General features: G+C 52.7%; 1 protein-coding gene across 1 annotated transcript; it reads left to right on the top strand.

The window, feature by feature from the left end:
* The first annotated feature begins 269 nt into the window (after positions 1–269).
* On the top strand, positions 270–2,303 carry CCDC185 (coiled-coil domain containing 185). Its single transcript, XM_008149886.3, has one exon. The coding sequence runs from the start codon at positions 285–287 to the stop codon at positions 2,193–2,195; it is 1,911 nt and encodes a 636-aa protein (XP_008148108.2). The 5' UTR covers positions 270–284; the 3' UTR covers positions 2,196–2,303.
* The last annotated feature ends 9,300 nt before the right edge of the window (positions 2,304–11,603 follow it).

Below are 11,603 nucleotides of genomic sequence, written 5' to 3'. Positions count from 1 at the left end.
AACGGTGTTGGTTCACTAGGAACCCTCAGCTTTAAGGGTCACCCTGATTTCCTATAGCCCCCCTGTCCTCTGAGTCCCCCCCCCCAGGTGTGGGGTTCTAGGTGGGGGGGGTGGCCATGGTCTAAGGCTGGGGGACCCGGCGGTGCCAGGGGCATTGTGAAGTGGCCGGAGCGTCATAAGCGCCCCCCACCCCAGGGATCGCAGGGCAGCGCGGGGCCCGGCAGCGCCCCCTGGAGGCTCCGGGGTCCAGGTGCAGACGCCGGCAGGGCGCGCCCGCGAGGAGCATGGAGGACTTCGGCCACTTCTCGGCGCGGCCTCACCGGGACCTCGGAGAGCGCGCGTCCTCGGCGCGGCTGCGCCGGTCCCGGCCCCAGACCCGGCCGGCTCGGGGCTGCTGGGCCGGGGCTCCCGGCGAGGGGAGCGAGGCCGCGGCTCCCTGGCCTCCCCGCCACCAGTCCCCCGACTCCCCGCGGGAAAGCCGCAGCCTGAGCGACGTGGCGCAGAGGCCCCCCGACGGCGCCAGGAAGCACCGGCCCCGCAGCTGGCGCCCCAGAGAGGCCTGGGGGGAGCCGAGGATCCAGCCCCAAGCGCGGGGCAGCCGGCACAGCCCGGCCTGGCCGCTCCAGTTCCAGCTGTCACCCCAACAGCCGCTGCGCTGCCACCACTACCCCCCAGCCCAGGGAGACTCGCCCCCACCGTACCCCGAGGGCGCTTACACCCCGCTAAGTGGGATGTTCGGGGCAGAAGAGGGGCAGAGTGGGGACCCGTGGGCGGTGCCGGTCTGCGGAGGTCTAGACCGCTGGTCCCTGTCCTCGCTGCCCTCCGAGAAGTCCTCGGCGCCCTCCCAGGAGTTCAGGACGCTGTCCGCCTGCGCGTGCGCCCCCAAGAGGGACGGTGGGGACCGGCTGGCGTCCCTCGCCAGCCAGTGCCTCCAGCCCGCGCTCTCCGGCAAGGAGACGAAGAGCCAGCACACCCAGATCCTCAAGAACAAGCTGGACGAGGCGGTGGTGTCGTCCCGGGACCAGAAGATCGTGGCCCTGGTGCTGACCCGGCTCAAGAAGGCGCAGAGGATGCGGGAGCTGCAGCAGCAGGCGGCGGCGGCCTGGGAGGAGCTCAAGCGCTCGGACCACAAGGTCCAGGTGACCCTGGAGCGCGAGCGCAAGCTGCTCCTGCAGCAGAACCGGGCCCAGTGGCAGCGGGAGAAGGAGCAGCGCAAGACGCGCCTGGGCCGGGAGCCGCGTGCCCCGAGGGGGCGCGACAGCCAGGCCAAGCCCGCGGCCCAGCCGGACAACCTGTGGACGGCGCCGCCGCCTCCGCCGCCGCCCGAGGACCAGGACGCGCAGCGCCAGGACCGACCCGAGCGGGCCCGCCCGGAGGCCGCCAAGCCCAGGAGGCCGGGCCCGGCGCCGCGCCTGCGGGAGCGGGAGCTGGAGCTGGAGCAGGAGCTGGAGCTGGAGCGGGAGCTGGAGAAGACGCTGTCGGAGCAGCAGCGGAAGCAGACCAGCCTGGAGCAGCCGGGGAGGCCGGAGCCGCCCACGACGTGTCCCCAGAAGCAGCCGCCCCCCGCCGAGGGCCAGAAGAAGGTGCGCGAGGCCAACCTGAGCTCCCTGGTCAATTTCCAGGCCCGGAAGGTGCTCATGGACTGCCAGGTCAAGGCCGAGGAGCTGCTGCGCAGGCTGTCGCTGGAGCAGAGCTCGCAGCGGGCGCAGGAGCTGCACCAGGGCCTGGTGAAGGAGCGGCACCGGGAGCTGCGGGACCGGGCCCGCCGGGAGGAGGAGCAGTACCAGCAGGTGCGGCTGCGCGCCGAGGAGCTGGAGGAGCAGCGGCGGGTGCGCAAGCGGCTGCTGGTGCGGCTGGCGGAGCAGAAGATCCAGCAGGCCCGCAGCAGCGCGCACCGCAGCCTCGGCGACCGGGCGCAGCACGTCCGGGAGCTCAACCTCCTGCGGGAGAAGAACCACCACATCCTGAAGCTGAAAGCCGAGAAGGAGGAGAAGTGCCACATCGAGGGCATCAAGGAGGCCATCCGGAAGAAGGAGCAGAGGATGGAGCAGCTCTCCCAGGACAAGGAGGCCGCCTCCGAGGGACCCCCGAAGGCCTCCAGCGCCTGCAGGCGGGACAGCGGGAAGGCGCCTGCCCGCGGCTCCTCCTACGACCGCCTGGACGCCGACGACGACCAGCTCCGAGGCGGCTACTGAGAACCCGCAGGAGATGGGGCGACGTGATTCCTTTTATAACCTGACTATACGTGTGAGCATTGATTTTAAGAAAAAAAAAAAGTATAAAATAGCTGCGATTTCCTCTCATGAACTAGTCCGATTGATTCGTTTGGATAAGCCGAGAAACTAGGGGATAGAAGTTGGTGGGGGGGTGTTGAGGACATGACTTGGCCTTTGTGAGTGTCTGTTTGAATAGGATGTATTCCTGGAGCTCTCAAGTCATCTTAGCAGCCTATACATCAGGCACGTCTTGGAGGAACCGGAGAAAAATCTATAGACAGTAGGGGAAATAATTCTGTGACGTGTGAAATAGCAGTCATAAGAAATCCCCCAGGGAGGAAATAAATGTGGGTAGATTTGGGAGCCCTGCGTACTGCATCCCCGTAGGAGTTTATAATGCACATGAACATGTTAAAGGCTCTGAAAAGGCCTGCAGTAAAGAGACTAATTTAAGCTAGTGTTGTTGTTTTTTACAATTCCTGGAACCTTTTTTTCTTTCTTTCTTTCTTTTTTTTTTTCTTCTTCTCAAGTCATTCCATGGAATTGGAGTTCTGTGAAATGTTTTTGGAAATAGCTATCTATAGCTCCTCCCGGATTATGAGCTTCTTTGGTCTGCCTTCCCTTTTTTTACATTTTTAGGTAACCAGTGAGGGATATTGTTCCAAGGTCAATATGAGAGCCACCTTCTCATATAATGAGAACTGGGCCTTCTCCCCTAGTTAGCTTTCTTCCCTTATCTTAGGTCCCCTCCAACTGCTGTCCCCAAAGAGGCCTATTTGAGCCCTCACTACTTTGCTAGAAAATGGAAATGTTTGCAATTCCTTTAGCACTCCTGCTCGGTGGCTCCCTCACAGCCCCATGATCCGAGAGCTCCCTGCTATCTTCTGTTCTGGTTTTTTCCCCCCCTTTGGGTCAGTTCTATCCAGTCTTTTTGGAACAAAAATCTATTGGAGCCCTTCTATTTCCCCCTCTTTCTCCTCTGTTTCTTTTGCTGGAGGTATAGGATGTCATTCTGTCTCCCACGTGGTGTCTAGTTAACCGAGCTCTGAATGAATGACGACGCATGCAGGGTTTGGGACTGTGACATTTTAAGTGAGGAGTCAAGAGGCCAAGTAGAATATAACCCATCACATCTCAACGTCTCTATCAAAACATTCTAAAATTTTCTTTTAGAGCCCCTCTTGTAACCTTTATCTTTAAAAGAGAGAGAAATGGAATAAGCCCCAATGGAAGATTTCTGTCATATTAGTACTTTTTAAAATATATTTTTACTGAGTTCAGAGAGGAAGGGAGGGGGAGAGAGAGAATAGAAACATCAATGATGAGAGAGAATCATCCATCGGCTGCCTCCTGCATGCCCCCTACTGGGGATGGAGCCGGCAACCCAGGCATGTGCCCTTGACCAGAATCGAACCCGGGACCCTTCAATCTGCAGGCGGATGCTCTATCCACCGAGCCAAACCAGCTAGGGCTATATTAATATTTTTGAAATGACAGGAAAGGTAACCGGTGAGGGATATTGTCCCAAGGTCAGTATGAGAGCCACATTCTCATATAATGGGAACTGGGCCTTCTCCCCTAGTTTTCTTCCCTTATCCTAGGTCCCCTCCAACTGCTGTCCCCAAAGAGGCTTATTCGGGCCCTCCCTACTTTGCCAGAAAATGGAGGGGCTCATACATCTCGCCTCTGTTTCCAATCTTACTCTCGTCTCTTCGCCCAAGTTAGTCCTCTGCTCTGGCCAAATGCCCTGGGCGTCCCCCTAAGAGCCTAAGATGTTTCAGGCAGACTGCGGATGAATCTAACTCCTCCTCTTGGTATGTATAGTCATGTGACTTTGGGGAAGTTACCTTCCTCGCCTTCAAGATGAGGCAACTGGTGAGCCTCAGTTGCTCATCTGTAAAATGGAAATGTAATTCCCATTTCAAAGGGATGTTTGAAGGGTGATTAAATAACATAACGTAAGGTGTTTGGCGTAAAGCCCAGAACCTAATACACAACCCATCGTTCAACGGCGGGTTTTATTATAATGCGGACCTTCTGTTCTTGGCAAGTCCATTCTCCCTACCTCGATGCCGCCCATCATATCCGAGTCCGATTTTTCTGAGCTGAGTTGACATTCTGTCTTTTCTGGCATCACTTTCTTGGTTGCTGTTATGTGTGGCGTATCCATTTTGCCATCCATATCTTGGCTTCCAAGCTGGACTGAGGGCTACTTGAGGCCAAGGTCATTGCCTTAGAGTTCTTCGTACCCATCCTTAACATGGTGGTCAATATATAGTCAAAGTTAAAGCCTTTAAGCGGGATGACCCCATATCTACACCAGACCAATCTTCTTTGCTCTTTGCTCCAAGAAATAAACTCCCTGCTCTCAGAAAAAGAAGGCCTTAATACATAAAAGCATTACATAGGTAGGGTCTCTATCTAATAAAATGTTTGATTCATCTGGAAGATAAAATAATTCTTAAAAAGTCATATAGATGTAAAGTAAAATTGATAGAACACACAGAGAAATTAAACTCATCATCAGAGTGAGAGATGTTTGAGGTATCATTGATAGGACAAAAAAATTGTAAAATTATAAAAATTCAATGAGCAAGTTTGGTTTATTAGTCATATTTAGATTCTATGTAGAATGGAGTATTTACAAAAATTGACCAAGAAATAGGCCGTAAAAGAAGGTTAAAATTTTTCAAATATCCATTATCATATCGGACAAGTTTTTTTTTTAACCACAATGCAATTAGAACTCTAAAATACATGCTTAGAACTTTAAAAATCTCACTTTTTAAGGTAACTTCCCCAAAGTCACTTAACTATAAGAGAACACATTATATTCATGTAGGATATGCTTTTAGCATCTTTGTGGGTTCAAATAATAAGAAACATTTCAATATATTTGGAACTAGACAATAATGAAAATATAATACACCAAGGCGTATAGCAATGCAGTGAAGAGGATAACGTGAGAAAATATAGACGTAAATGCTTATTCATATGAGAAAAGGTGAAAATTAATAATCACTCAACTTAAGAAATTAGAAAAAGAACAACAGAATAAATTTAAAGAAAGATAACTATAAGTGCAGACACTAATGAACTAGAGAACAAAGATATAATGAGTATAATTAGCTAAACTAAAAGTTGCTTGTTAGAAAACAGGAATGAAATTGGCAAGCTTCAAGCAGAGTTCAAGAAAGAGACACACACAAATAATATTGAAAAGAAGGGGCTATAATGAGAGATCTAGCAGAAACTAAAAAGATAAGGGTACTATAAAAAAATAAACAAACTATAAGCCAAAGGATGCATTAACTTAGAAGAAATGAACAAATTCCTTTAAAAATAACCAACTCAAAAAGAATAAGAAATCCAAATACCTCATAACCCTTAAAACAAGTGAATCAACTGTTTAATTTTCCTACAAAGAATCACCAGGCCAGATGCTTTTGCAGGTAAAGTCTACTGAATGTTCATGAGACAAATCCTAATCTTATGCAAATCATCTGAGAGAAAGAAGAGAATACTTCCCAACTGATTCTGTCCACAATACCTTTGATACTAAAACTGGAAAAATGTAATAAAGAAAAATCATAGGAAAGCCTCATGCATGAACAGAAAGGCGGTAATCTCACATAAATATTAGCAAAATGAATCCTGCACTTTATGAAAAAAAGATAACACATCAGACTAAGCTGGGTTTATTCCGGGAATATAAGGCTTAACTTCAGAAAATCTGTAATTATCATTCACTACATTAGCATATTAAAAGAACAAAGCACTATGGTAATGTCACTGGATGAACCAAACACATTTGATGAAATTCAAAATACCTATTTATAATTTTTAAAAAATTGAACCAGCTCAGAATAGAAAGGGATTTTCTTAATCTGATAAGGGGAGACTACCAAAAACCTACACAAACATTATTTTTTTAGAGTGAAACAGTGAAGGCTTTTAAAATCAGGAAGAAAAAAGAAAAAGAAAAGGTGTGGAAAAGAAAAGAAAAAAACCCTCAAAACTCTCATTCTTCACAGATGAGATGATTGTCCCCATAGAGTATTTTATCTACAACCTTAGAAGTTTCTATATTCACAACAGGGATTTTTTTTTTTTTTTTTGTAATAGCCAAGAACCAGAAACAATTCAACATCCATCCATGGCAAAATGGATAAATAAATTGAGCCACCATCACACAATGGAATTCTATGCAGCAAAGAGCTTACAAAGGATCAACAGCCATGCTAACAAAATGGGTGAGCCCCACCCACGTGCTGTGGAGTGAATGAGCCAGGCACCAAAAAGCACACACTGTGTGACTGCATTTATATAAACGCGGTCACACAACATAAATGCAATCACACAGTGTGTGCTTTTTGGTGCCCTGGCTCATTCACTCAACAGCACGTGGGTGAGGCTCACCCATTTATATAAAGTACAAATACAGCCCTAACTGGTTTGGCTCAGTGGATAGAGCATTGGCCTGCAGACTCAAGGGTCCCAGATTTGATTCTGGTCAAGGGCATGTACCTTGGTTGCGGGCACATCCCCAGTAGCGGGGTGTGCAGGAGGCAGCTGATCGATGTTTCTCTCTCATCCATGTTTCTAACTCTCTATCCCTCTCCCTTCCTCTCTGTAAAAAAAGCAATAAAATCTATTTTTTAAAAATAAATAAAGTACAAATACAGAAATCAGGATGGTGGACTCCCTTAGTGGGGGGAGTTCGTGGCGGGGGAGGGGTACAGAGAGGCAGCCTGCAGTCATGGGTAAACCATGGGACATAGATTCGATCAATGTTGGGTGTAAACTCTGGCTCTGCCATTCACCAGCTGTCTGCCTACCCACAGGAGGCATAACCACTGGGAGACTCAGTTTCCTCCCCTGGAAAATGGGCAGAGTGATGGTCCTCGCCTGGCTGGATTGCAGTGAAGTGAACGCGATAATGCCTGTGGAGTCTGTGGCTCAGAAAGTTCTGGAACACGAGAGCTATTGGTTGTTATCAGTGTTCCTCTTCTTCATAGCCCCTCCACCAGGGGTTCAACAAGAAATAGAGTTTCCACTCGGCAGGGGGCTTTAGATTTCAAGACATTTCCTCCAGAGCTGCTGGGGGCGGGGCGGGGGGGGCGCGGAGAAGGGGGGCGCCCCACTCTAGCCATGCCCTGTTCCGCCTGCACTGCTGTGGGTTTGTCTTTGGAACGCCTGCTCGGGCCACGTGGGCCGAGGGTCAGGTGGTGATTCCACAAGGGCTGGGCCTGAGATACTAATTCAACTGCTGCCTTGCCTGAACTGCCTACAAATCTCAGAACCAGAAGAGCAGGCCTGGCCTCCTCGCCTTTGTGACCAGAGCGGCTTGGGCCCCGGGCATTCTGACAGCGGCCTCTCACACCCCGTAGGGACTGGTCAGGCAGCTGCCCACCCCCCCACACCCCCCCACCCCGCCCCTGTGGGTGCACAGGCATTCACCATGAAAAGAATGCAGCTCCCCGCCCCCCCCACACACACACACACAATGCCCTTCTTTTCCTGAAAGCCTCCGAAACAGATTTTGAATTGTACCGTTTTCATACAACGCTGTTTTTTGCAAAGCATTTCTTGAACTAGCTGTGCTCAGTGTTTGAAAAAAATAACCTTGCTCCGAGAGAAGGGATATAATGTGTCTATTTAGCACAACCTATAGAAATGGGAGCACCCCAGAGCCTAATGGAAGGAGATGGAGAGGGGACCCCCGGGGAGGATCGACACACAGGCTTCTGGGAGGGAGCCATGAACTTGACCTGCTGGACTTCCCCTGAGCTTCCCCAGTTAGTGTTCACTGGGCTTCATTCATTAGACAGGGCAACTGGGGGAGAGGCAGCAAGAATACACACCACAGACACACACACACACACACACACACACACACACACACACACACACGGTCCAAGGGACATAGCAAGGAGCCATGGGTCCAAGCATCCTACCAATGTGACTTGTGCTGCGCCCCAAGATGGGTCTCGGCTTTTAAAGTAGCGAGGAAAATGGGAAACGCTCCCCTAGTCCGTGGCATGAAGCCGGAAGGAGCTGGAAGTGGGGTGCGCTGGGCTAGGGGTGCTGCACGAAGCCCCAGTAAAACCAGAAGCAAGCCAGCCGCCCTCGTCAGTCTTTCAGGCAGAAGAAGTCCCGGCAGAAGTGACTTTTGCAGGTTGAACAAAAGAGGATTCTCTTGGGGGCACAGGGAGCCCATGGTAAGAGCGGCAGCAGCACTTGGGAAAGCTCAAAGGGGTAGCAAAGGTGAGGGACCACTGTTAGCAGCCGGGTGCTTGCTAAGATGCCATCCAGGGTCATGACCTCAAGGACCAGTCAGGTCCGGATGAAGACAGGGTCAGACCTGCAGCGGGTCGAGTGCAGTCCCACTGCTGGTGAACCTCCAGCTACCAGCAAGCCCCGCGCCCCTCTGGCCTTGGGCGTCCACATCTGTCAATGGGGTGTCCTAACCCCCTGCTCGTACCGTTGGTGGGAGGTCACAGAGGTCAAAGTGCCCAGGATGCGGGAGACCCTCAAAAACAGCTATTCTTCACTGAGCTCTTATTTTGTTTTTCTGTTGTTGTTTGGTTTTTTTAAATATTTTTATTGATTTCAGAGAGGAAGGAGAGAGAGAGAGAGAGAGAGAGAGAGAGAGATGAAAGAGAATCATTGACTGGCTGCCTCCTGCAGGCCCCCACACAGGATTGAGCCCACAACCCAGCATGTACCCTGACCAAGAATCTGAACCATGACCTCCTGGTTCATAGGTCGATGATGCTCAACCACTGAGCCACACCGGCCGGGCACTGAGCTCTTATTTTGTCCCAGACACCATGCGGAGCGCCTGCGTCCCATCCCCCATGAATCTGCACAGGGCACCTATGTGATCAGAATCCCCCTTCCCCGTTACCATGAAGATTCCATTTATGAAACCCCTGAGATGCTCCGAGGGCAGGCGGCGCGCTCGAGGCCCCAAAACCCATGCGTGACGGGATCCAGGCCCAAACACAGATCAGGCGGCCCCAGCCCAGGCTCCGTTCGCTCTCCCCCAGGTTTCCTCTCGCTTCGCTGGATGGACCCCAGGCGGGCCGTCCGTCTTCGGAAAGGCAGGTACCGCCGCGTACCTCCTGAACTCCATTCTGCAGCAGCTGCTCTCAGACGGCTGCCAAGAAATATTTCCTGAAATCGAATTGGAACAGCTCTGTGGGGGGGCTCCCTGCTGGCCAGGCCAGGGCTCTGACAGCTGTTCCGGGAGCTCCATGTGAGTCCCCGAGCCGGAGGGGGGTCGAGGGGGGGGTGACCTCTGCACAGCGGGGGTCAGAGGCCATCACACTGTAGCTTCCAAGGGCAGCAGATCAGCCAACTGCGCCCGTCCCCACCCTGTGAAGAGGGACCCAGATCAGGTGCCCTCTGCGTGGCCCGGCAGGGGCCTGAGACCCCGGGGGCACCACCTGGTCCTCCCGTAGGAGGGTAGTTTGGCCTCTTTCAAAGCTTCCCAAGAAATCATTTAAGAAGTAACATTTGATCCCAGCCGGCGTGGCTCAGGGGTTGAGCATCGACCTATGGACCAGGAGGTCACGATTCGATTCCCGGTCAGGGCACATGCCCGGGTTGCGGGCTCGGTCCCCAGTGTGGGGCCTGCAGGAGGCAGCCAGAGAGTGATGCTCTCTCATCATTGATGTTTCTCTCCCTCTCCCTCTCCCTTCCTCTCTGAAATAAAATATATATATTTTTTAAAAGTAACATTTGAGAGCGCATGCTGTCCCCACGTTGTAAATCTCGGCCCGTTTTCAGAAGCCGGGGGTGAAAACTGCGTTGTAGAAAGGCCTGCGCCACCAGCAACTTCGAAACGAAAACGACTACAGCGTCCACGGCGGGAAACGCACCCGGCTTTTCAAATCAAGGCTTCCTCACGCGGTCCCTGGTCCTTCCCCCTTCAAGACAGGCGCCCGGGGCGGGATTTGATGTGATACTTAAATACCTTCGAGTGGGTGACAAATGAATGCGCTGTGCGTTTTCTTTAGGATAACGTTGTCCTCGCAGGCCAGAGAGAAGGATGCTCGGGGCTGCGACGATGCAGTGAGAGGGGGGATGGGACATTTCCCCGAGGGCTGGTCGGTAGATTTGGTGAAAATGCTTCTTCCCTGGGGAGTCTCCTTTAGACAAACCTCTGGTGCATCTGCCACTCTTTGCATGAGCCTCGTTCAGAGTTAGACCCTTCGGGGCTACCTGAGGGGGTGAATTGTGACTCTGCCATTCAAACTCCCGGGGAAGCACCAATGGGCGAGCAGGAGATGACCAAATTGTGTTGCCAAGCCCCGCCAGCGTGGCTCAGTGGTTGAGCGTCAACCTATGAACCAGGAGGTCCCGGTTTGATTCCAGGTCAGGGCACATACCCGGGTTGCAGGTTTGATCCCCAGTAGGGGGCATGCGGGAGGTAGGCGATCCATGATTCTCTCTCATCATGGATGTGTCTATCCCTCTCTCCCTCTTCCCAAGCTACTCGCCCCCCATCAGACACCCCGAGGGCCCTCTTGCTGGCCTCAGGAAAGTCAGACATGCCTAGTTCAACTCTCCTTCACGTCCCTCCCTGGGAGCACAGACAACGACAATGGTCGGTCAACCTGGGTGCCTCCTGAAGGGCGAGGGGCCTCACACCCCGGGCGAGGAGCAGGCAGGTGGGGGGTCCATGGCGCCTGGGCCGCCTGCCGCTGGGTCCCTGCTGCTTCTCCCCTCTGACCAGGGGATGCCTCTGGGGGCAAGGAGAGCCAGGTCTTTGCCCCGGAGACGGGCTCTGAGCAGGTTGTAGGATGTGACAATTGGCAAACACGGTTTTCAACAGTAGAATCTGCGACAGTCTACACCCCACTCCCATATATAAACTGGGGAAGGGGAGGCTCTCCCAAGACTGGCTAGTCAGGAAGTGGCCTCAGGATTAGGCAGAAGAGGGTATAAGAAGAGAACCCCCCCTCAACCCTGCAGCCCCCTCGCCCCCCGCCTCCCTGGCACACAGCTGGAGTGACCAGGAAGGCTTACACACCCATCAGCTACACAACAACACTTCCGGGTTTTGAATCCAATAAATCACATCCAGGCAGCATCCAATCCTCACTGAGTGCCTGCTGCGGTCCAGGCACCATGCTAATCACTCGAGGCCAGTGGTCGGCAAACCGCGGCTCCCGTCGCCCGACCGACCGACACCCCCACTTCTTCTAACGCTACTTCTTCAAAATAGACTCGCCCGGGCCGAAAACCGACTTCTGCACATGGGCCACGAAGTTTCGATCGCACTGTACGTGCGCGCCCGCACGTGGTATTTTGTGGAAGAGCCACACTCAAGGGACCAAAGAGCCGCATGTGGCTCGTGGGCCGCGGTTTGCTGACCAC

This window comes from Eptesicus fuscus, chromosome 24 (assembly GCF_027574615.1).
Source record: "Eptesicus fuscus isolate TK198812 chromosome 24, DD_ASM_mEF_20220401, whole genome shotgun sequence".
Classification (NCBI taxonomy): domain Eukaryota; kingdom Metazoa; phylum Chordata; class Mammalia; order Chiroptera; family Vespertilionidae; genus Eptesicus; species Eptesicus fuscus.
The sequence above is the reverse complement of the archived record's forward strand: the minus strand, read 5'-3'. Positions and strand labels throughout refer to the sequence as shown.